The sequence below is a fragment of the Bombus terrestris genome, chromosome 3, assembly GCF_910591885.1.
Source record: "Bombus terrestris chromosome 3, iyBomTerr1.2, whole genome shotgun sequence".
Lineage (NCBI taxonomy): Eukaryota > Metazoa > Arthropoda > Insecta > Hymenoptera > Apidae > Bombus > Bombus terrestris.
Genome location: NC_063271.1, coordinates 13,119,365 through 13,145,686, shown reverse-complemented (window position 1 = coordinate 13,145,686; position 26,322 = coordinate 13,119,365). Strand labels below are relative to the sequence as shown.

Genomic DNA, 26,322 nt, shown 5'->3' with positions numbered 1-26,322 from the left:
ATAATGAAAATATGTCAATTGGCATTCGTGTATCGCGTAAATGGAAATTTCCACGCAATCGAATCAGTTGATCGAGTATATCGATTGATTAATATTGCGTTTACGTAATTACGTTCTGAATGATTCGTATGAGTTTAATGAGGTATTAATAATTTCAGTGCGATAATAAGGTTAATTACAATACGGTATAATGTGTAATTTCGAGTCTTACTAAACTTACGGTTTTACTTGACCTACATATCTCTACATATACGTGTGCACGTACATACACGTTCATACGTCGCCGGATATTTAGTTCATTCAGAGCAAGAACAAACTTTTTTTTTTTGTATTCAGTATCTGAAACCTAAGTAAAAGCTTATTTCAACTATATATAGATAAGTATATATTACGCATGCAAGAATTTTCTTTTAAATCGCAATTTTCTAGTTTTTAAAGTTTCATAACGTACATATCCTCAGATGTTACGTACAACTTTCCATAAAGATAAATTAACCTTATAATTATAGAACGTAATTGAAATTTATTAATTGTTCGAAGAAACAAATTTATATTATGTTTCTGAAATTACCTTATAAATCCATTTCAATAAATATCCCAATAATTTAAAATTGATCGACGACATATATACGTATATAATGCGTGGTGGCAAATAACTTATTGTGGTTAAAATGTTTAAACAATTTTTACATAAAAATCTAAAACTAATTTTATTAAAACTAAATATTAAAAAACGGTAAAATTATAATAATTTATGCAATTATAAAAATAAATGTCGAAACATAAATAGATAATTATAATAATAATTACTATATCTTCTAGTATTCTTTCATTTTTGTGAAGAAAGAATATAATTTACTAAAACAAAAGAACTTTCTATCGATTGCTTTTAGAAGTAAAATTGTATTGTTGCAAACATGCATAAATATACCTATGTTAAGTGTATAATGTTTGGAAAACTTTCGCCTATTATTTACATGTATGAATAAATGTAACGTAAGTTGATTGCAAATAAGCGATTGATTAAACACAAGATGTCAAGAGAAAAGATGGAAAGCGGCCTTTCAAGACTCCTTCAAGGAGTAAATTTACATATTCTTTAATGAAATCAATTTTCCAGATAATAAAACACCGTAATCATAGTAATTCGCATGAAAAAATATGATGATATGATGAAAAGATATGATAACATTTTTAAACACTAATAAATATATTAAATGTAAAAATTATTCAGATTACGCTATACGTATATAAGATGCGAGTTCTTATGCAAAAATAAATACATAAGAAACATGGAATACGATTTATTGTATACGTACGAAATGGTTTCTTAAAATCAATTTTTTTCGCGAGTTAATTAAATGTCAGATGACAAAATTTCATTCTGCACTCTTAATTTATTTCTACATAAGAAATCACCTCTGATTCACTTGTATACGTACAAATATCTTCTCGTAAATAAGCTAATCCATATCAATTGGAATATTGAAAGTACATTTACAATTTTTGCAAACGTACAAACCTAATGTATAAACTCGAAGTCATAAAGTATGATCAATCAAAGTATATGAATTCTATTTTGAAATCGTAATAATAGTATCAAAGTAGTCAAATATTTGTTGAATACTTTTTATTCCTTAATACTTATATAAAATAATATCTATAAATCGCGGTCCCTATCATTTTAATACGCAATACTGAAAAGCTTATTTCATTGAATTACCTATATGATAAAATCGACTCATTACTGCGTACGCATATAGGAATTATATACGAGCATAATCCATTTTATCACGTTATTAGCATATTTCAAAATTTTCGAATATACTCCAAATATTTACTATTCAAATTTATTCGCAAATGCCGGTTTTCAAATAACAAAAGAGACGTGTATAATCAAAGAACGTTCGGTAATCCTAAAGAACATTCAGCGATATGTGTGGTTTCATTGAAATTTAATCGTATGAAAAAGGAGGGTAGTATTACAGAAGACGGGAAAAAGAGACATCAGGAAAAGACAGAGGAGCATGTAGCCACGTATATGTAAAGTCGCATTAACGGCATTAATGCATCGTGTCTAATTGAACAAGAAACCGGCTGACAAAATGTGCGAGTCCCTCGGAGACTCGGCGGAGAGAAACGGCGGCTGTTGGAGGGGCAGAAAAAAGGAAACGCCACCTGTTCCACGGAGGTTGGCTGGCAAGAGAGAAACTAGTCCGAGAGATTCGAAAAGCTGGACTGGACAGTGTCGTATAAATCGCGGACGATTACCGCGCAGACAGGAATGCCGTTCGCATGCCGTCGAACTCAAGAGAGAGAACCTCGGAACCGACGTCTAGTAGTATCTCACGATGGAAATCTAAATGAGATTCGATCCGTCCAGGAAGCCTCGAGCTTCCACGATTCAATCCTCGTAGCCAATCGAGGGAAAAGTGAAACCGCCTTTCTCGCCCTCCACGGTAATTCGATTCGATCTTCCGCAGGGCTGTCTTCCTCCTCCCTTTTCCTCCCTTTTCCTCCCAAACTCTTCCTCTCCTCGGTTCTTACCAGGCTGTATGCATGCGTTCTCTCCTTCCTTTTACCAGTTTTGACTCTCCTTTGGTCGCGCGCAGCCTTCTTTCACGCAAAAACATTCTGGGAATATAATTGTCGACAAGCAAAACAGCCTATAACACATTCACCAGGTGCCTGGTGGAAAACATTCTTTACGTTGGTCAACAGCGGTGTTGCAAATTGAATGGAGGAGACGCGTCGTTTGCTGAACGAGCCTCACAATCTCGAGAAATCGTTAAAAGACAAGCCTTCGAGGAAACTGCCCCTTTCAGCCGTTTTCTTTGAAATATCTATAGATTCGTTGTGAAAGTTCGATCATTTATGCAAGACGGTTTTTCCAGCTGTACATTTAATTGTTTGGGAAGTTCGCGGCGAAATTTAAAAAAGATATTCTGCCTTTTAAAGGTCTTTTTTAACACGTTTTTACGAATAGTACGCTAAAAGTTTAGAACTTCCTCGGCTGGTATTCTTCATAATTATCCATGTCTCAGTGGCGTTCAGGAATTTTCCCAAAGAGAAATAAACAAAATTGGCGTTAGAGCCAATCTTTAAATGCACTCGTTGAAAAAAGAAAACATTCTCGAAGTTTCGAAGAACGAAGAATTAAGATCATTTTTGATTAAGATTGGTTTGACTTTAAAATTATGAAGAACAAACTTAAATATTTTCTAATTTCGATTATTACATAAAGCGTATAGAAATGTTTCGTTCAGTTCAATAGGAACTATCATATTTCGGAATTGTAACTATCTCAGTTACTTTATTACGTCGTATCGTTACAATCGATACGGATTCACAAGAAATGAAAAATATTTAAATAATAGATAATATACTGCTGGTTGTGTCCCGTAAACAGTTGCATAATACTATGCCAACAAAGCAGATTACAATACCCGCTCTGAATTCATCCTTTCGTTACCCACCGTTATTCGTCTATTTGCATTTTCGTCGATAATTAGATCGAGGAACATTAGCTATCGATGGTAAATAATTATCGCATAGCGAATGGATGGGCAACACGTTCAAGGAACGGCATTATGCACGCGAACGTTCTACAAATAATCCGACGGATTAATTCAGCTGGTAGAAATCAGGGATTGCACAGTTAACGTGACGATAGGCCATGTTTCTTCTCCATTCAACAGTTCCACTTTCTGTTATCGTCGACACTTTCCTTTTGTATAGGACGATCTCTGCATAATCTTCGAACGACCAAGCCCGTCTAAGAGATTTATCGAACGAATTGGATGGCATTGCACTCTTGCCATCGAGGAAGAAAAATATTGCGAATCGGGGCTGAGCACTAAACTAAGGGTGAGCGAGAACCTGGATAAAAGCAGGGGTGTGTCGCCTTGTATATATGTCATACATGTTAATGTGCTTCTTTTGCTAGCATGTCACTCCGCTTCTTTTCTCTTTTTACTAATGCATTTCACTTTGATAACGTTGATTGGAAAGTAGTAATATAACGAAAATATTCGAAGTATAATGGTTATAAAAAGTATTTACACATACCGTTATTTTGTAATGAAGCACTTTTTAAACAGGTTCTAGGTACATTTTACGCCCATAGTATTAAATTTTTATAGTCGTATTACCGCTTACAGTTACTTGAATTTCATTCATTTAATATGTAAATGATAAATACAATAGTGTGGAACTGCTTTCTGTTGCCATTGTACGCTACCATTTGAAAGCGTCTGGATATTTGTTTATCTTCGACAAAACGTAATTTAATTATAAAATTAAAATTATATTAGGTCATCCCATAAGTTCGTACCGTTTTTCGAGTGGTTATATATGTTAAGATTGCTTACATACCTTTCAGTTTCATGAAAAAATGTAATCCCCCTCTCGTTGTACAACTTCTTCCCATTTTTCATTATTCCGTCTCGATAAAAGTTCTCTTGTTTTTCTTTAAAATATGAAATGTATACACAAAAGTCGGCACGAACTTATGGGATGACCTAATATAATAATTTTAAACAATTTTATCGCTTATCACACGTACTGTTAAAATTTTGTAGCATGATAACATTTTTTTTTGAAAGTTAATATGCAATGAAGAAATTAACATCTGTACCGTCATTCTAAGTCAAAAATGCTCTATTTTTATATTTTTTCAAATAGCTTAAAATATTTACATTTCACCATGCTTTTTTATGTTTTAAACAACAAGAGATTTAAGTGCAGCCTTCAAATGAAAAACGTACAACTTTTCGTACAAAATGTGCAATTAGATTAGAAAATGCAAGTTAAACTTTCGTTCACAAGCGAAAAGTTTATAGCTCTACAATTGTGTAGATATTACTTTAAAAAACATAGATAATTATTGATGGTAATAGAAACTGTCCCAAAATTAGAATTTCCTTTCGTTCGTTCGTAAAAGAAAAATTTTCCTTGTAGGTATTGAATATAATGTAAGCTAATTTCATATGAAAATCAGTATTGCTAATCTCCAAGAAAAAGGTGCACGTGTACGTATGAACATATCAAAATGTAATATTAGAATTTTACCCTCGCGACCCTAGCAAGTCAAGAGTCATAAACCATAAAATCAGCCTGCCATTCTATTTACATATCCGTGTCAGTCATAAAAAAATACAAGCTCTCAAAGTACATTGTATTTGCTTTCAACGAATTGTATAAGTAATGTAAAAATAATCTACGATGGCTACAAAATGTATGTGCACATCAGGTTTCACATATCATTTTCAATATTAAATTTTTGCAGCCATGTCAAAGTACTAACAGAAAAAAATGATACGAAGCTTAATATAATATAGCATTATAAATAACGAAAATCTTCCACAGTGAATATGTCAAAATCAAATATCTACCTAAGTAACTCTATCTATGCTATATATTATGCTATATATATATATCGTCTTTTACTTTTATATATCGTCTATTATTTATTTTTATTAATCTTATTAACTTTCCAATCCTTAAACACATACATATATAATTTTTTATTTGTTATATAACAAGAGCTAATTTACAGCCTATAAATTCTAATGCAATTTAACACCTAGAGTAGTTACCATTTAGTATGCATTTTAATATGTTAATTCATAATATAATGTCATTGGTTGAATTTTTGGTTTCATTTTCTTAAAATAATTTTAGCAGATTTACTATTCATATATATATTGTGTCGTTTGATTATATTGATACTCCAGTAGTTATATACATCTAAAAGCTTTCGACGCTATCTGAACACATTATACATATACTGATACGATATTGATAATATCTCAAATATGATAATGAAAATAAACTTCTGAAACCTATCATTTTAGATGGAAATGTATAAAGTTCCAACATTTTATAATAATCTGAATTATGGTAATTAAGGGGTTGAATTTTAATGATAAGATAAAAATGAAACATCAAAAATGCTGCGTGACCGCCAGGAAACGCAAGAATATCTCTTAGCAAAGTTGTGAACGACACAATATTGCCTGAAGTAAAATATCGTTGCAATGATTCACGCTTACAAGCAGCAATTATTAGGCTATTAAACAAGACCGTGGGGCAGTACTCCTCGCCATTCACGCTGTTTTATCATCCCCTATCTTTCTTTTCCGCGTCGAGCTATTGCACAGGGAGATTCGAACATAATCTCTGGGACGGACGGTGTGGCTATAAGGATTTATGGAACGAATCGAAATGTGGAACGCTTCTTATATAGCAAAGAAAGGTATCGTGGAACGAGATTGAACAGCGATAAAGAAGAGAGAAAGAAAGGGATAGAGAGGAAGATCGTGAAACTCGAAAAGGATAAAGGAGAAAAAAGAAGAAAAGGAGGAAGGGAAACTGAGGACCGTGTCAGCTGATACTGATGTCAGGATGTATGGTCCGAGAATATGTTCTCGCAGAAATGCGTGACACGCTTCGGAACGTTCGTATATTTATGTGAACGAATAAAAGAAAGTTGTTGCCTGAAACACAACCTATAGGCAGTGTACATTTCCATTTCGCGTGCTATTCTTTTTTCCCTTCCTTTTCCGGAACAGTTTTGATTCCTTCTTTTATTTTAGTAACAGTGCAATAACTTAAGGATATAAATAGTCGATGTCAATGTTTCTATGCATATATTTCTGCATACTCAACTATATAAATTACCAAGATGCATATCAACTGTTTTTTTAGAAAAATATAGTTTTGCCCGATTCATTTAAAAAATATAAGAGATATGCATGTTATGGTCATATGTTTAGAGAAATAGAAATAGTTATAAATAAGTTGATAACTGTCGATCTGTGTCGTGTATTTTTTAACATCCCAATAATAAACGTTTAAAATAATCGTTATTAAACGTTAAAAATAAATCATAGATTCAGTCTTTTTCGTAGATCCATAAATCCTATTTCATAGATTTTTGATAGATTTATCGAGTATTCTTGAGATTCAATAATTCTTTTAATATCAAGAATTTAATGAGATAAAAAATAAAATTTTAATCTCTTTAGTTTTAGATATAGGTGCGTATTAATTATTTGTAGGAACACTTTTTCCGAATAAATCTACTTAATCATAAAATGGGCCGTATTTAATAAAAATTTATATTAGTATATCATATATGTATAAATTATTGTAAATAACTGTAATGTATTGTAAATAATTATTGTAAATAGATATCAATTTGTTATAAACTATTGTTAAAATTACTTTTTGTTAAAAGTATTAGGTCATCCCATAAGTTCGTGCCGTTTTTCGAGCGGTTATATATGTTAAGATTGTTTACATACCTTTCAGTTTCATGAAAAAATGTAATCTCCCTCTCGTTCTACAACTTCTTCCCATTTTTCATTATTCCGTCTCGATAAAAGTTCTCTTGTTTTTCTTTAAAATATGAAATGTATACACAAAGGTCGGCAGGAACTTATGGGACGACCTAATATTGCATAAAAAAGTGAAACATTGAAAACTGCAAAATGAAATCTCATTATTAACCATGTTGCGGTTTTCGAGTCACTTTCCATCCAATCGTATTTTTCTATAATATAATCGTAATAATACCAAAAAAAGTACTTAGAGATATAAGTAAAACTAAAAGAATATATTAGAAGTGCTTTTATTATTTTATTACTAACAATTTAGAGATGGAAAAAGATATTCAGGGACGCGACGCCCCGCGAGTTGTTGACATCAAAATACGTCAGCGTGAAAAATAAGCCGTAAATTTTGTGAGAGAAATGAAAAGAATTTTGACGCGCCATTTTTCACATTTCACTCCTCTTTCCTATGATACATAAAGGTGTATCCGTTCCAAGCATTCGCTTATCATGTAAATTTCCACTCATACACAATGCTTTCCGTGAAATGGAAATTAACTTATCTCTTAAAACTAAATACTGGCTTTACATGTACATAGCACAAAAGAATTAATTTTTTTTTTTTTTATAATAGTAACCGTTTGTGACTTGGCTTATAAAGATAAACGTATGGAAAATTGTTGATTAAATGCAATGTTACTGCTCGATAATAAGTATAAAGAAGATATACAAGAAAGATAGGTTCAAAAATTGTATAAATATAATTGTATCATTTAAAAAACATGATATTCGGTGTACAAAATTAAAGAAATTGAAACAGTAGGTAAACAAACTGTTTAAAAGATCGAAGAAATTTATTTAATTATATATTGAGATATGAACATTTTACGTACAATCCGTTTATCTATTAGTTGAAAATAAATAATTTTGAATAAATCATACATTCAGTCTTTTTCGCAGATTCATAAATCCTATTTCATAGATTTTTGATAGATTTATCGAGTATTCTTGAGATTCAATAATTCTTTTAATATCAAGAATTTAGTGAGATAAAAAATAAAATTCTCTTGGTCTATAAATTTATTGTATTTTATAACAATCGAATAGTTATTAAATTGTTGTAAATATAAAGTGTTGTATAATAATTGAATTTATCGGGAAAGCCATATAAAAAAAGTATAAAAGTTATAAATATTCGTACATTTATATTTTTAATGTTATTGCTCTATTGAATGGTATCGGATATATATTAATACATAATTGAAGTGCTTTGCATTGAAAAAGTGTTTTAAACTTTTACAATATTTTACCGTATACATTGTTATACGATAACTGAAAAAAGCTGCAGCTGAAAGAGAAAATATGAATTTTTAAAAAACCTTTGAATAGTTTTCTCTTTTAATATTTTTGAATTGTATCCAGCTATGTTAAAGCTATGCTTATTGATTCCCAGCTAGTAGCTGCGTTTTCGATCAATATCTAAAATGTTTGCGGTTATCTTTCTTTATCCACTATCACATTTGGAAAGATTTTGGAAATTACATTAGAAAATTAGATAAAAATGTAAACAAATAAATATAGTGAAAATAACGCTTTATTTTTAATTTAAGTAACTTATAAAAAATAGAAAATTATATTTGATATTTATTTGATACAATTACTATTTGCATGGAACATACGGAATATTTAATTAAGCAGTCTGATAAGTATGAAAATTTTCTGCAAACATCTGAAAACATATTTTTCCTTGTTAATGTGTTGCATCAGTCATGTGTGTTAAGTACAAGAGTATCGCTTCAACAAATTATTCATTTATAATAGCGATAATAAATATATCATAATGAATGTTGCATTATTAATAGTATTTTATCATTGCTGTCATTGCTTTATGCGTACAGGAAGTGAGAAACATTTCTACAATGTATAAAGCATAAAATTACTTCAAACGTTTAAAGAATTACGCGTAAGTATAAATATGAAAGTTTAAAAAATGGATACAGCATTTATTATAACATTGGACGATGCAGTAAATGCACCAGAAGAAATTAAAAAAGGAAATACTACGTCGAAGTCGTTTAAAATACCACTTCTCGCAAATTACATCCATCTATCGCAAATTTCCTGTTCTCAGAATTCGTTATAGATATTACGAGCCATCATTTACCGCACGTAATTAGATTCCCAAACGATTTTACATAATACTATCTCCTAAATGAAATTTCTTGCAAAACGAAGAACAAACCAATCGATTATACACTATCGGGTTAAGCCAAGCAAGACTGTCGAACATTACAAGAATCGCTATCCGCGTATCATTTTTCCGGTATAAATGATACAAAACGAATAAGAAAAGTTCGATCTGCGCTTAGCATGGGACCGATCGGTTCGCCACCATTAGCTTTTGAGGAAGTTATTTATAAAATGTTAAAGGAAGTTGTAGATCTTGTTTGATGCAAATCACTTAGATAGGTTTGATACTCAAGTACGATATAGTTTGGCGCCAACGACAATTATTATCGATAATCGACGTACCATTGGCGTGGTTGGTGATTTGCATAAAAAAATGTTAACCGGCAGGTTCGTTCGATTGCCAGCATTTTGATCGGGCGAAAGTTATATCGTTAAGATGCACGGTCTCATTAAATCGTCCGTCCGATCTGGCTTCAATTAAAAACTTACAATGTCGTTCTTATAATCGGGCGTAAGGGGCTGGAAAGTCCATGGAAGAACTGGCGACAAGAAAACGAGGCAGCAAGGATATACGTGTCGACTGGGCGCCGTATGTACAGGTTTTTAATGGGAAAGATTCAGAAAGTGAGGATGAGTAATGGCGCTGAAGATGAGAGAGCGGATAAAAGCAAACGGTGAAATAGACTGTGGAAAAGGGGCGAGAAGAGCAAAACGTGGACGAAGAAGATAGGACGGAAAAGTTCTGTAGGCGCGGTGACTAGTTTCTTCTTACGGGAAGCCGGTCGATAAAATTAATTCCATTGATTATATTTATTTTATTGCAAGACGACGAAAATTCGTATTACGATTGTTTGCATAATGCACCTGCACTTTGATGAGTAACGGAAAGTAAATAGAACGAGTAATTTACGATATGTGTGTAGAATATTTCCCTCGAACGATTCAAGTATATTAATTCTCAATATACTTAGAGGAATTCAAATTGCGTAAGTTGTTCTTTAATTCAGGCAAATAGATCATAAATAAAAATTAATTAACGTGTTCGTCCCTATAGTACTCGTGGGCATGTATATATTTATGAAATTAAATACTATTCACACTGGAATTAGAATTTCGTATAAGAATAATCAAATGAATTTTATTTCATTTGTAGTTCTACGCTGTGCTTATTTACCAAGTAATAGAATCTTAGAGAAATATGTATTTGTAACTAAAAATAATTTAAGAACGAAAGAGTTCAATAACCAACGGCCGGTTACTTTTTTATTAATTAAGAATTCTAATAATTAAGCAACGCATCTTATCAAGTTTCTCTTATAAGAAACACGAGAATTCTAAACGATATAAAAATCTTACAGTGGCGACTTATAGATGGACATGAATAATGAAAGACAAATAAGGGAAACTGCATTGCGGAGGTCGGGACTTGACGCAATAGTAACATAGGCGAAAAAAGGTCATCAATAACTACAGTATGTAGGACGATGGATCAGACAGTCTGGCAACGAGGTCAACGAAAGTGAGCAAATAGAGCAATAAGATGCGCAAAATAGGTGACCACGCAGTGAGCTACGGAACTAGGAATCTTGAAGGCTGCATCGTGCATGCCATTATTAGCACGTATTTTCTACAGGCTGCTGTATCTTTCGAACTAGTACAGGTCTCATCTGTGGATGTAATGTCAGGAAGTTTAATATTTTAATGCGAGTGCAGATAAGTTTAGTATTTCCATGCGAGAATGATAAGTAAATGATAAGGTTCCATATTATGATTAAATATTCTTTCATTTATCATACGTTATTAACCATAGCAGCAACTGATAATTTTATATACGATTTTTTATCTTATCATTGCCTGGAAACGTGGTTAGGGTATGTACATAATCAGAAAAAGAAATATGTACTGTGTATTTACTAGAATTTTGTACCAAATATCAAATATGTATAACGAATAGATGTTGCAAAATACCAAGTAATTACAAGACATAGGACCTTTTTCGGCGAGACAACAACTGCAGCAACACACAATAACATATAACGTAATTTTCCCCGTAAAAAGCTTCTATGCAGTTGACATTTGCAAGTACCATGCGCGTATCGCGACATACGTAGCTACACGTCATCCTCAAACAAGCAAATATCAAAATCGGGTTGAACGATTCCCAGGGGCGATCAAACAGTCGACAAAAGGAATGCCAATGTTAATAGCGTAATAACGAGGTTGATACGAGGGTAACATAGTCGGAGTGCGTGTACGAACAACGAGGAAGGTAATCGCGTATCGTGATAGCATCGCGAATTAAACTTTACCCTTCGCCCTTGTGGACGAAAGGAACGCACGTGGTGGATCGATGTTATCCCCCCAACGTGTATCGCGATGACAAATGATTGCGGGAATCGAACGAGGACCGAAGGACTGTCCATCGAACGACCATCCTCTCTTGGATGGTGATGATCGCGAGACATCGCGTGTGTGGGAAAGAACGAACAGCGAAGAGAAGAACAAACAGAGAGTTAAAACGCGACGCGGCGTCGCGGACCTTGCAGTTCGAGGCGATAAGAAATAACAAACTAGTGGTGGGAGAACTGTACGGAACGGGAGATGCGAGAGAGAGAAAATCGGAGTAGCCTGTGGGACGCCAAGCCGCCAAAGAGTCTGGCAACGAGAGCAAACGGGCGCCACGACGCGACGACGTCGCCTACTTTTCTCTTTCTGTGTGTTACATATGCAATGCATACACGTGTACATATAATCATCCGTACGTACGGAAAGAGGAACGAAACCGGACCAAAGGAACTAACAGGGACGAAGCAACGCGATGCGGCCTGATGCGTTCGCCACGAACGTGGCCAAACGCCTCGACTACGAGGTCACAATGTTGCAACGTTCCCCGTGCTATTTTTCGCTTCTCCAACCTTCTCGTTGCTCCTTCAGTCTATTGCTTCTCTCTTCCATTTTCTCTCCTTTTCACACCCCTGCTTCCCTCTCTCGTCATTGCATTTTACGTTATGTTCTTATGAACTCTTAAATCGATTTTGTTCCTGTTGGCTCTTTGCTGGCTGACAAGGAGGTATATCGAGGGGAATGTGAACTTTCCTCAAGGAGAAAATAGATTATCGCATTATTTTCACGGAGACGTGGGTACGGGATATAGTTTCAACGAATGGCTCGTACATTTGTTAAAAATCAAACTTTGGGAATTATAATGACAGGTCAGGGCTCTCTCGATTTCTCGCACGATTGAATTAACAGTGTTATTGAAATCCTGTGAGTTGCAAATTTCTAATTGCCAGTGAAGTAAATTCTCTCAAACGGCATAACAAGCTTGGTAATAAAACGAGTTAAATTTTATAAATGAACTTTATAAATTACAGACGATTATCTTACTCGTCGTAAGAATAGGCAATTGGAAAAATCACTTGCGTAACAGAAATCTGTGTAATCTACAACATGGCAGTTTTCAATTCGCTTCTTGCATAATTAAATTAGTACCAAGTATCAGAGAAATTGTACAAGTTGCAAATTCACAGTAGCAACAAGATTGATAATAGAATACTATTACAAATTTCACGTTGATTGATTGCTTTATTTGATAGTCATAGTGATATACAATTACGAACAATTGTTCATTTTGCAATTATCTTGTATTATTAACAATTTAATACGTTGCTTAGAAAATCATAAGGATTGTTTATTCAGCAGAATTCTACCCATAACTTGTGTGTATCTTCAAAAGTTATCAATATATTAGATAATGCTAATTGGAAGAAACCAATAAAAAATGCAAAAAAATATATATATAAATAGGAGATTCATTTTTTTTATAATATGTATCTAATTTCTGAATAAAAGTACATAATAAAATGAATTTTCTTTTTGTTAATTCGGTATTCTTTTCGGTTATTGGACGTCTTCAATTTTTACAGAGTTCATAATTACTAATCGAAAACCATGGAACATATCAGTAGATAAAAAGGTCCCGTAAGTAGATTAACCTTTTTTTGGCTGATCCAATGTAGTCGTCTGTAATTTCACTACTCCGGCCGAATACATTTGCATGATTTAACAATTTGAGTCGCTTTCCGCGTAGATGTAAAACGACGCCAGTACGCTACTGCGATTCGTTAAAATACGAAATGTATCCTCTGGGTACTGGTTTAGAATTTACAACTGCTTTATCAAGACACGTACTGTGAGAGTACATACTCATCTAAAATTTGCGCAATTTGTATAGTTTGTATACTTAAAGATAATTAAGAATTAGAAAGGTATCTATAATATCTTAAAGATCATTCCGATTAAATCGTGTTATAAATTCGTTTACCTATCAGTGTTATATTTTGGGGAACCATTTAATGATAACGATGAAAGAAAACCGAACATTATGACTGTTTAATATAAAAATTGTGTATTACAATGCATATAAAATTATAGATTTTTTTTATGAGCAGAAATTATTCAGTTTCGTTCTGGTTTGCGATATTACAGATTTATTGTACTATTAATGATAAAACGAATTGTTTAATCGTTTTGATATTTGGGAAATATTGTTCATAAGTGATCGCTAAATAATGTAAAATACACGTATCAGAATGTTTTGATAAAAGGAACAAATGTCTTTGAAAGAACAGCGTAATTTATTAGATAGCCTAACAGTATTTACCATTACGTCAGAAGTGATATACCTCCTACTTGTGATAACATACTAATGCATTAAAAAAATATATGATTCCATTAAAAAAAAAGCCAAGTTGATCTTCGTAGGTTCTCTAAGCGTCCTCATGGGGAAAACTTACATTGGATAATGTGCCCCCTGAAACCATTCAATTTTTGTCTGACGCATCTTTTAGTATCGTCAACAGTTTCGAAGAAATTCGAGTGTGTCGATTTAAATGGGTCCACCTATATAGTTCTATCTTTATGCTAATGAGCGGGTTTTTTTTTTAATCAAATAAAAAAGGCCTATATGCGACTTTCATTTAAATGTTAAGACAGACTCACGAGTAATGTGAATAACAAAAATGCGACTTTCATTCATATATATGAATATGAATTTACTATTGTCGGTCTTAATACTCTTTATACAATAGGCAATTTTATCGTATTGTTTGTATGTATCGTAAATATTAAACGTGATTTATCCTAGTAGCAGACGTTCATTCAACATTTCATTATCTGAAATATGATGTCAACACCGTAATAAATATTTCATTTCTCTTTTTCGTTCCCGTTAAAATATGCACAATAGATCGCAAAACCATCGAATATTTACAGAATGTGAGTATCTATATCTTAATGATATCGCGATATCATAAAACGTATATTGTTTATACACATTAAATAAATATGTTCTATTTTGAACTTAAAGGTTTATTTTTTAAATAAAATTTATATTTTTTAGAAAATCGATATTGCCAAGTTAATAATTGACGTAGAGACGACTAAGAAATTTTATCGGCGATACAACGATTGTTTTTCATTTATATTTGGAAAATACATTATAATTCTATCTATTATAATTGTATTTCGACTTCGACCTTACGTTGAAACAAATAACGTAACAAGCTCTCAAGTTTAAAATAAAAGGGATGAGACAAAAAATGTAAATATTTGTAGAAACAAATAGGAACGTTTAATGAGGAAAATTAAAAATAAAAATAGCAATAAATAAAAATGTTTATTAAGATTTACGTTACTGCGTTCGTAATCTCTTTGCATTTTGCAATTAACAAAAATAAATCTTTTGTAACCATTACACGTTTACGTTGCCAAATTTTTCTCAAATCTTGCCAGTACCTACAATGTGATGAACGACTATTTGCAACTATCATATGTAACAATATAAATGCATTTTATATGCTATAATCATGATAATCGCGTCTCGATGAAAATAACACCTGAAAACGATTTGTATAACATGCATATATGATAAGTGTCCGAATTGTAAGCATGGATGACAAAATGGGCTGTAACCGCAGTCACAACGTCCGTCAAAATTCGATGTCGCGTCCGTCAAAACATTTGTAACAAAAACGCTCATGTGACCCAGCTCTTATATTTAGCTTTCAATTCACTTAGGTTTCCCTCTTGCGATATTTCATTAAGTATTAAGTACATCGTACAATAAGAAATCGCACGCAATGTGAGTCATTGCATTCCAAATGTCCTTGTTTAATAAACAAATAACGGTCACGTCCCGTTTTCAACTCAGCTTTCGAATCTTTTTTTACTCGTTCATTAAACACGTTTAAAATAAAGCAGTCCACATTTGCCTTTTTATTTCACCTCGTTAATTGCAGTGTTTGTATTGGAAGTTCTCACAGATACGAAGCGTACGTGATAAACGTTCTCTTTATTTATTTATCTTCGCTGCTGAGCCACTCTTTCTTTGCTGGTCAGTTGTCAGAACGGTTTTCCTCCGCTACAAAACTTTCTACATTGTAGTTGTAAATGTTTCGATTTTCTTTTCACGTTCCTTGTTTTTCTTCCACAATTTTATTACACGTGACAGGAGCAAGTATTTCGGACCCGAGAACGAAATCTAACGTTTTCTTTCAACAACTGTGCTATTTATGTTTATCTCTGACAGCTGAGTGTCAATATTATGTTGGCTTGCAGCGTTTTAACGTTTGAGTCTTCGATTTTGAAAATGCAGCGCTCAAACATGTGACAGTTTGTCGTGCATCAAGTATTAACATTGGCAATAGTCCACGCAAGCACAGGGAAATAAAGATGACTCGTACGAAACTGTTTTTAAGAAATTCTGCATTACTAACAAGCGAGTACACATACATCATAAATAATTAATTTTCATTACGAAAATTGAAAGCCTTTGACAGATGGATGCGCGTGTAGCCAAATGAAATACTTCAGTGAAAATAATTTTATGGATTTTTGCCTCGTTTCATACGAGATTGTTTAAGAATGCCACTTGAAAACGCCAAACTAATGCTCTTCAAACTGATTAAATTGTATTGATCGACACGTTAGAATGCCTGATATTTCTCCTGACAATTTATAGTTGGCAAAATATCGTTGTTCGATAATATTTTTCATTGCGATTACAAATTTATTTCCGAAATTAATTTCAATGATATCTACCCTATCATTCGGTAATTAGGGCCCGGTTTCTCGATTACGATTTCACATGCGGACTCACGAGTCACGAACATCGCGACGATGAATAATTCATCGAAACTAAATATATCGAAAATCTTTATATCGCTATTTTACAACGCGTTCGATGTGTTCGTTGCATTCGTTACAATTACAGAATAATAACAATATTAATTTTTATTGCGACGCTGACCACACGACCACGCTATCTCGCGTATTAATATTCGAAATAAAACCATTGGTTCGAATGATTTACATTAATCACAGGAGAATTTGCATGCAATTGTTGTGGACCCCTCACGAATATCCACGACTCGCGTTACATACACGGTTACGAGGTGTGCCGGATTTGACAAATTTTTTACGCATCAGTTCCCACGGTTATTATTCCGTTCGCGTTTCCTTTTCGCCCGCATATTAATTGAAACGTTACATTAAAATGCGCTCACATTACTTCCCTCACCTCTTTTTTTCTCCCCCACCCCAATTTTTTTTAATCTTTCTTTCTGTTGTAATTTCGTTTTATTCTTCGGTGCAACGTATACCAGGGCACAACAAAAAGTTTGCTTTGTCGATGGTGAAACATTGTAGCAGTTTCTCCTCTTCTCTCACGCTTCTCTCTGCATTCGGTTGACAGCTTCCTGTTCCGAATTTGCACATGTTTGATATTCATGCTTGTCACTCGTGATATCCGGATTGGTGTTTCTCTAAATGACTTTGACATGATACATCAAAATTTTTTCTTTTTTAATTTCCTTTTTTGTTTTTTATTCATTCTTTTGTGAATATATTTCCTTACGCGTGCGATACAGATGATCAGAAAAAGTTGATATTCTGGTAAATTGTATGAATTGAACTGGGTAGGCTGCTGGGTTAAAATTATTTTACGAAAATTACATTTTATAAAATATGTTATGAGGCTACGTTTATTATCTATTTCTCATTTATTTCCCTCTTTCTTTCATAATTTGTTTAAATTAGTTTAAAATAAGTTACGATGAATTTTTTCTTCAAGAAGCATGAAATTTTATAAACTTTCTTATAGCGACTATTAAAGGTACTAAATTTGATTAAAGGAAGTTACTTTACAAACTTTCTGGATAATCTCGCTTCGGTAATTTAATCTGAAGCGACGACAAGAATTCTTTTTAAAGTAAGGTTATTCTAAAAGGATTAAGTTCTGATCTGAACATAATATTTAATCAAATGCCATTTATAATGCGATATTTTATTTTTTATTGGATTAAAAATTTACTTAAATTTTATGTAGAATATTTACTTCTAAGCTTCAAAGTCAGTATGCAATAAATAGCAGAATTTATTTACAAATTTTGATTCAAATTGAGACTCAAATTTTCGTCTCTAAATTTCCGTGTAAAACTGAAAAGCGTAAAAACCGAAAAATGAACTGTCCCTGTGTTAGAAGAACATCAAAACTGTCAAGGGAGCATTGTAAGGCCTGAGAATTGGATTGTAGTTTTTTAAAATCAAAAACAGTAAACAGTTTGCAAGTAAATAATTTACAGAATTTTTCTACTTGTCTCGCAGGACCTTTTGTCTTCAGATCTTTATACTAATAATTATTTATTTATTATTACTAATTATTATACTAATATTTTATAATAATTTGATATTAACTATTGCTACATAGATTCTTCCCGCTTCTTTGCTCATATAAGTAAGACATCGATATTACGATCGACATAATAGTCGATATAAACTGTGCTTCTAAAATTTACAGACGATACGATAGGCTTTTGTAATAACAAATTTGAGATTAATAAATTTTCATTTTTTAGGCATTAAAAGTTTAGACAGTGACGATTAAATACTTTTGAGGTCGTAAAAAACATTGTAAGTGTCTCTTTTTAATATAGATCTCTTTCTAATGTCTCTTTTTAATGATAGATTCAAGATTTAAGAAAAAAAAAAAAAACGTCACAATGTCAACGTTTGTAGAAGGTATACTGTAAACGAGAAAATTTACACAGCAATATAAGGCTTTATACTCACTGAAGAAACAATGAGCAACTTTTCGTCGTATCTTGTTGCTGTATCTACTAGCAATAAACATACACAGAAGGAACTTTAGTTTCTGTTGCTACGCATTGTCGCGTGTTTCCTATTTTTCTTTGATCTTTACTGTTCCGGATGAGAACAAGAAACATGCGACGACATTTGTTTCCGGCAACAGAAACACGAAGAAACTTGGAGAAACATTCGGTAACAAACGGCGACTTTTCCAAGATACACGGAACATCAACGAAAAGGTCCTCATTGTCGCTTCGGTGAATACGCGGCTTTAGTTATGATTTATGGCATATTTAGTAGTAACTTTGTCTTTAATTTCCTCTATTCCTGGGTCTCGATAAATATGTATGTTGGTATAGATATTTCGTACGATGGTGAATCGGCGATTGTTCGTTGCGTTTTATCTTTGAACCTTTGAGCTATTTTGAGGTTCAACTTTGTGCAGCCTCGTAATCCTATGACCCACGCGTTGTAAATCCATACGGGTCTTAATGTTATTTGAAAATTCCTACATGTTAAAGACCGGATAGAGCTACTCTCCGGTATGCATAATAGCTGTTGGACTTGACCTTATCCACCCTTATACAAATTCCAACCCTCGGAAAGGAAAGTCAGGATAGAGAAAGGAATGAAACATTATACAGAGAAAGAAAGACTGTCGCGCAAACGTAAAAAGAAGTAGAACTGGACAAACTCGATTTAAAGATTAGCATTCCAGCTAGAGAGTTAGGTTTAAAGGCTTAGTCGATACTATGAATCGCCTTCGTCCCGGGGAAACTAGGAAGGAACAGTCGAGAAAAGGTCGTTTAAAATCTAAAGTCTGGTCACGAGATGCAAATGTCGTCGCTTCTCCTCTCTGCACTTCTGACGCAGCTCATTTTTGCCTGATGTGTCTACGAAGCTGATTCTATCGCGGGTCTAAAACCGTATATCGGCATGCCACTGATAGAGAGAGGATCGAGAGAGAAACCGAGAATAGAGTAAAGGGGCAAAGAGGAGAACCGTGTACGTGCTTGGAAATCGTTTCTCAACGATGACTCGATCATTGACGAACATGCTCCACGCATACTCTCAGCCAACACACGCTTTCTTACCAATCCTTTCCGGTCCCAAACCATTTACTAACACAATCGTTCACAGTCGTGCACCTGTTCGCCGCGAATGCAAGTGCAATCGGACCAATCGATTTTTATTTTACTTGACAGTAGACAGTGTTATTGTTGCACGTATCGTACAATTCGAGATGATCAATGAAATAAAACGTTTCTAGTACGATTTCGTTTAGTAGAAATGGCTTTTCTCCAATGGCTTGTTTGAAATTGTTAGAAAACTGTTCATACAAGTACTGTTATGTTGTTAAAAATGTAATATTTAGTTTGTTTTTCAATATCGAGCTTCCCGAAATTACACTTAAAAAAATGATGAACGAGATGGTACACCGTATTAGTAATACGATTGACAAAGTCACAACTGTGTCTTGATGTTTCTAATTACCGGTACGTTTGAAGTTTATTAAATTTTCAAAATAGTAGTATCTCAGATAAGATAAATCAAACATAGAGATTTTGAAAAAAGAATGTGAAATTTGAATTTAAAAAATTGATCAATGACAGTTAACCAATAGCTAAATTTAACAAGTCAGATATTTTTTTTTATTATTTCTATTATATCTTTACGAAGATTTTTAATTTTATTCGTTAATTATCATGAACTGAAGCTATGATATCTTAAACTAAAATATTTTAATACACATATCTTACAAAGAATATATATCATAACTAATTTTCAGTGTTATTTGTTTTCTTTTCTTTTATAAAGAGTTTAATCAAAATTAGCGCATTAAGGAATTGAATAATATTTGTGACAAAATCTATGGAAAATTGACAAATTTCAAGTATCAAAGCTCTAAATAAAGAAGATAATCATCAAGCAAAAGAATAAAGAAGAATTATCAAGTAAATTCAAAAGCTATAATAATCCTTTTTCAAATTCCACCATTTCGTGCTTTTAAATTCACTATTACCGTTCTTTTTTGTGCGTCAATAAACTATGTACCTACTTATACCTTGCAAAACCATACTTCTAAAAAATAGAACCTAATATCGTTCAGTCACGAATATCCAGCCGTTTCACGGAGAATCAACGACAATAAAAGCTTCGCGGCTCGTAAAACCGTGCGAGTACTGATTCAAATATGATTTTAATGGTTTCGCTGGTGAACCCATAAACTTCAAGCGTGAGTCGCGGCAGAGGCGTGTCCTTTGTTAACAATTTACGGATCTCGCCAGTGTACAGTCTGCTGAAGCTAAAATGGTCGTCTGACCGCGCAAAAGTCATGGGACGCCGTGCAAACTAACATCATGCAGCGCTTAACTATTCAAGTTACTATGTACATATATTAATTCTTTTATTTATTTCTCTTTTACAGTCCATAATAATAACCCGCAGATACGGTATAGGATAGCAATTGAAATAAACAAAGTACAAGCGATGTTCGTATGTAGAGTATTTATAGCGTTCGCGAATTTCAAGATTAAAAAGCTGACAAAATAGTGCGCTTAATATTTGAAGAAACTAAAAAACAAAATCTCTCGCCATTGTAAGGTGGCAGTGAAATTTTAACCAATTCGTATCGATCCATACAATTTTACCTAAAGAACCAAGTTACACGTATTCTTTAGTGCATGTTCTTTAAAGTTAATTATCTTTTAGGTTTCTCGGAAATGTCGTTTTTGCGTAATCTTTTTTACTATGGAACTTAGATATGTAATCTTCTTCCATAGGTTTATTTTAAACGTTACCTTTTACAAACGACAAAACGTTGGTCGCAATTGTTTCAGGCAACAAAGCCTCAAGCAATTAAAAAATATAGTAGGAAAAATAGTAGGCAGCAAAGCCTACTAACGCCCGAAGTCATTTTTATAGGAAAATAATATTCTAACCGGGGATCGCCGAGAATTTAGAAAATCGAAGAGAAACAAATGTTAGATAAACAAAGTTATGACATTTTCCTGGTTAGATGGTGGTTTTAACACACTGTGCAGTGTGGCACGGCGTCTGGTTGAAGACGCGGTAACAAAATGGCAAATCTACTCACTCTCCGATGCGTTCGCCATTCCAACATCGTTTGTCCGGATACTCTTCGCAGATCGTGTCGGCCAGAGTGCCATAGAAGGTCCGAGACCTGACGACACTGGCCAAGAAATTACCCAGCTGCGTGTGCAACTGCGTCGGTAATGTTCGATGCGTGGTAGTCGGCGCAGCTGCGTGCATCTCCAACCCGGTTGACGTCGACTTCTCAGTTGCAGCTGCATCCGTAACGGTCCCTTGATTCGATGGCTGTAGTTCCGAACGGCCGCACACTTTTCTCACCTGAAACACATCGCCGTCGTTTCTTTAGTTTCTTTATCCTCCATCCGCATCCGTTCATCGTTCTACTAAAAACCATAGGACTGAACGTCCCTCGAATAAAGTTTTATTTTATCGCCAGTGCCCTTGGATGCGCTACGACTTTACTCTATCGCGGTTCCACAGATGATATTGCAACGTGGAAGAGGGTGTTTTTCTTAAAACGATATCCTCGTACACAGAGAATGAGATCGCATCGTGTGCTATGTAACGGGGTTATCGATAGGTTCTTACATTTGCAAATTATCACATATATAATGAAATATATTTCTCTGTAACTTAATTTTGGCTACCGATCCAATGGTAGTACAGACAACTGTACGAATATTATAAGAGAGATATATGATAAATTAATTACGAAAGTATGGAAGAAGAAAAAACAATAAATTTAGAAATAATTGAATTAATTGAGAAGGAAATTCTGCACAGTAAATATAAAATTGTTGAAAATAAATGAAATGTTGTGTTTCTAAAGAATAGGTGTTCTTATCCGATGTACGAATATACATAACTTGTTGAAATTATTGAAAATTACACGCTTTATCGGATATCGAATTATCTGACTGAACAAGTTAATTACTCGAAAAAGCACAGAATATGAATTAAAAGAGGGAAAGAATTCATAAAGGACAATGGAATAAAATATGTAGTTGTTAAATCGATCAAGTACACGGTACGGTATAAAGTAGGATAAAAAAGATATACAAATTTCAGTATAACATAGAATATCGCTTATATAATTTTCCGCCACTTTGCGTTTATTTCTTAAAAAAAAAGAGCGAGAGAGCAAAAGTACAGAATTCACATTCGTTGTTTTTCGAAAAGTCAAACGTTTTTCATTTCAAGCATTTTCTATTCGTCATTGAAGTCCCGTTTTTGGTTGCAATAAAAACGGCCAAAGCCACGGACAGTTGAATTCGCAAAAAGCCGGTGAAAAATTGCTGCTGGAATAGATTGAACCCCTCCGCGATGAGAAATGAATATATTTATCATGTGCGAAGTTTCGTCCCCGCTTTCGCAGCGGGTACTTCATTTTTCTCAATAACAGGGTAAAATTTCGCATTCGTCGATCCGGCGCGGACAGGAAGCCGCAATTAACTTTTCCCCGCGTTCGTCCAATTCGGAAAATTCCGCCGTTTCACCGGGATTTTTACATTTCTCGTGGGTGGATGTGTTGCATGCGGGTCCCTTATTTTCCGGAAATTACGGCTGCCTCGTGTTCGCCGCGAAATCGTTCATCCGTCACGAGGCCGACGTTAACGCGACCGTTTGAAAGGAACGCCGGGGACGGCCCCGATGGAAAAGAGTTATCGCCGCCAATATCAGCCTCACAATTTCCATGTGGCCGGTGTTGCGCGCGTTTATCTCGAAGCAACGCTTTCGTATACGCGGACGTTTGCATACACGATCGTCATTAAGGTTATCGTTCGTATCTGCCAGCGTACTTCTCCACGGTTTTTCGTCCTAATTACTTTTTAACGCTGACTATAAAAGGAAGTAAGCCGGCGGTCGAGCTTCTCGAACCGGCATAATCGTAAAACCAGCCGCCAGGCCTGGGCGTAATTAAGACGGCACGCGTGGGCGTGCAAACGTCGCTCTCCTCATCTTCGCCAATTTTTTTTTATTTTTCGTGCTATCTCTCGTCCTTCTGTCCTTTAGCCTGTTTTCTCAGCCTTTCGTCGATATTGCACAGCACCGTAATCCTAGTGTTCGTTTGCTTTTTAATAGTCGACTTGTAATTTTGCCTTCAACACGATGTTTTGTTCGTTCTGTATCTCGGATTAATCTCGCAACAATCTTCCTTTTAGCTTCACGATACGAACGATTGAGTTTTATCGTATACTAGAAGGTGAAAATGTTGTTACAAATTGCTTTCAAATGAAGCATGGCGGAACATCGCAATATCGTTGCAATGTCAATGGTTATGTTGAAATTATTATGTAAAAATACATAAAAGTAAACGGGAGAAAGAAATTTTTCAGATAAGAAGAAGATAATTGGAGGAACTGATTGTTATAGAAAAATCAGTATTGTAACTGTATATTCTATGTTATACCTTCGATAGCTTCTAATAAATAAAATCTTTGTGAAACTGAATTTATAATTCAATAATGGTGAGAAAATGTGAAAATGAAATAAAATGTAAAACAACGAGAAAATGTTGCCACAAGATAATGAAAACTATAATTTTCTATTTGATATTATTTTATTATCTGCAATAGAGATAATAATATTTATTTGATATAAAATATAGGTTTCTTGGAATAAAATATTATAAAATGTATTAGTTATTTCAATAACGTAGAAGAGATGATTCAGTAATGGCCAACAAGTAACTAAATATCATACGCTTTAGTTATTTTGTATCCAAAAATAATTAACCGATGAAAGCGAATTTCTCGAAAGTAACGTCATAAATGACTCCTGTTATAGTTTTGAATGCGATCTGACTGTTACTTGATATACCAAATAGAAACATGCGAATTTGCCTTCACTATATCTTTAAAACAGCGATAAGATGGAGCAAACACAGAGAAAAGTAATAAGAGATGTGATGAATAATTAAACAATATGGTTGGATATACTTTTCAGTGACCTTCTATGCTCAATGTTCACATAGTTTATACGTCAGAAAGTTTCTACATGAACCTATGGAGTTTACTGAGTTTGTACAGAATTAAATTGTCAAAAATAATTATTTTGACAAACAAAATGTGCGCTTATAATATTGTTCACCATTTAGAATAATTTGTCGAATGCTGGATTTAAAAAGGAAATCTCTATTCCTAGTTTAAATAACTATATTAGTAGAATACTCGACCGACAAATAAAATGGTACAAAGATTTAAATTTTATCTACATTGGATGGATTAATATTTTTCCATATTGTCAAATCAAAATTTGAAACTTTACAAGAAACGTTATTAGAAATGTTACAAGAAGATGTTTGTTTTATGAAATGTAATAAATTTTACAGACAGTACTTTAATTTAAATTTGTAGGATGTTCGTTCGTAACAACATAAAATAAAATTAGTATATATAGTAAAATAAGATCGATAAGATTTTATTACTGTTCCTATTAATCTTTTAATTTACATTTAGAGAATATTTACAAACTTGATCTCGTCTCATCTTATACATACATCAATTGTATTCGTCTTTTCAACTTTCTCAATTGTCGTAACAGATGGACAATTTGCTATCATTTCTCGTTTCGTAATGTTCTTATCTTTACGGGTGATTATCGCGTAGAATAGGGAAGAGTGTTGAAAGTGAAGGTGTTTAAGAATTATTAGAGTTAAAGCCAGGGAATCGAGTCCAAACTAATAAAGATATTTAAACTCGCTTAGACTTTACATCCAAGGTAACGTCTAAGATGATAATTGGAATATGCTACAGTTTGATCAAACGGAAAAGCTGATGTTACAATCCAGGGACATTGCTTAAGTGCTAAACGACGTTTAACAGTCGGGATATGTCTGTATGTTAATTTGCTCGGAATAAGAACGAATGAAAAGTATTGCATGATATTGAAATGAAGTGTGGCAGTTTCCTTTGGTCGAACGCAATAAGCACACCGCTTTTATGACGCATCATAAAAGCAACATTCTAAAATATCTGCAAGAACTAATTCGAAGAGTGTGCTATTTATTAGGAGAGGACAGTGTCTAAGAAAGAGAGAGAGAGAGAGAGGGAGGGAGAGAGAGAGAGAGAGAGAAAGAGTAACTACTTAATAAAATTGTAATATTTAACAAGAACGATATCGCAATTTGAAGTAAAACCTTCATCCTGATATGTAGTAAGAAATACACAAAAAGAATATTTTATTAGAAGTCCTTAAAATTAAAATGGTCTTAATTATTTAAATTATAAACGAAAGATTTTTCAAACAGATTTTCAAATAGCCGAATAATTAATAATTTTCTATTTCAAAGTGACTTCTTAAAACAGTTTTGAGTCTAAATTTGGTTAATAATAATACAACAGTAAGTTGTACATTAAGTTTATATTACAAATTCGGAGTTGCTTTGAATCATATCCAATTTTAGGTATGATATCGCTAATGTTAAATAAATTCTATTCTTAATAGAATTTTGTTGTAATTATCTTGTTTTATGAATGAATCACTTAGAGCTGAGTGCTTATATATATCTCTTTTATAAATAACCTGCTCTTAACTAACTTCTTCTTCTTGTATCTCGAAAATGAAATACCCTGTTTTCCCTTATGGTCTTCATATA

At 33.4% G+C, this 26,322-nt stretch overlaps 1 protein-coding gene across 1 annotated transcript in view; it reads right to left on the bottom strand.

The window, feature by feature from the left end:
• LOC100650315 (division abnormally delayed protein) overlaps positions 1 to 26,322 on the bottom strand; it is a 249,546-nt gene that overhangs the window by 54,794 nt on the left and 168,430 nt on the right. Inside the window, exon 5 of the mRNA XM_003394613.4 lies at positions 21,769 to 22,043. Within this exon, the coding sequence (XP_003394661.1) occupies positions 21,769 to 22,043 (275 nt within the window). The remainder of the gene's footprint in view (positions 1 to 21,768; positions 22,044 to 26,322) is intronic.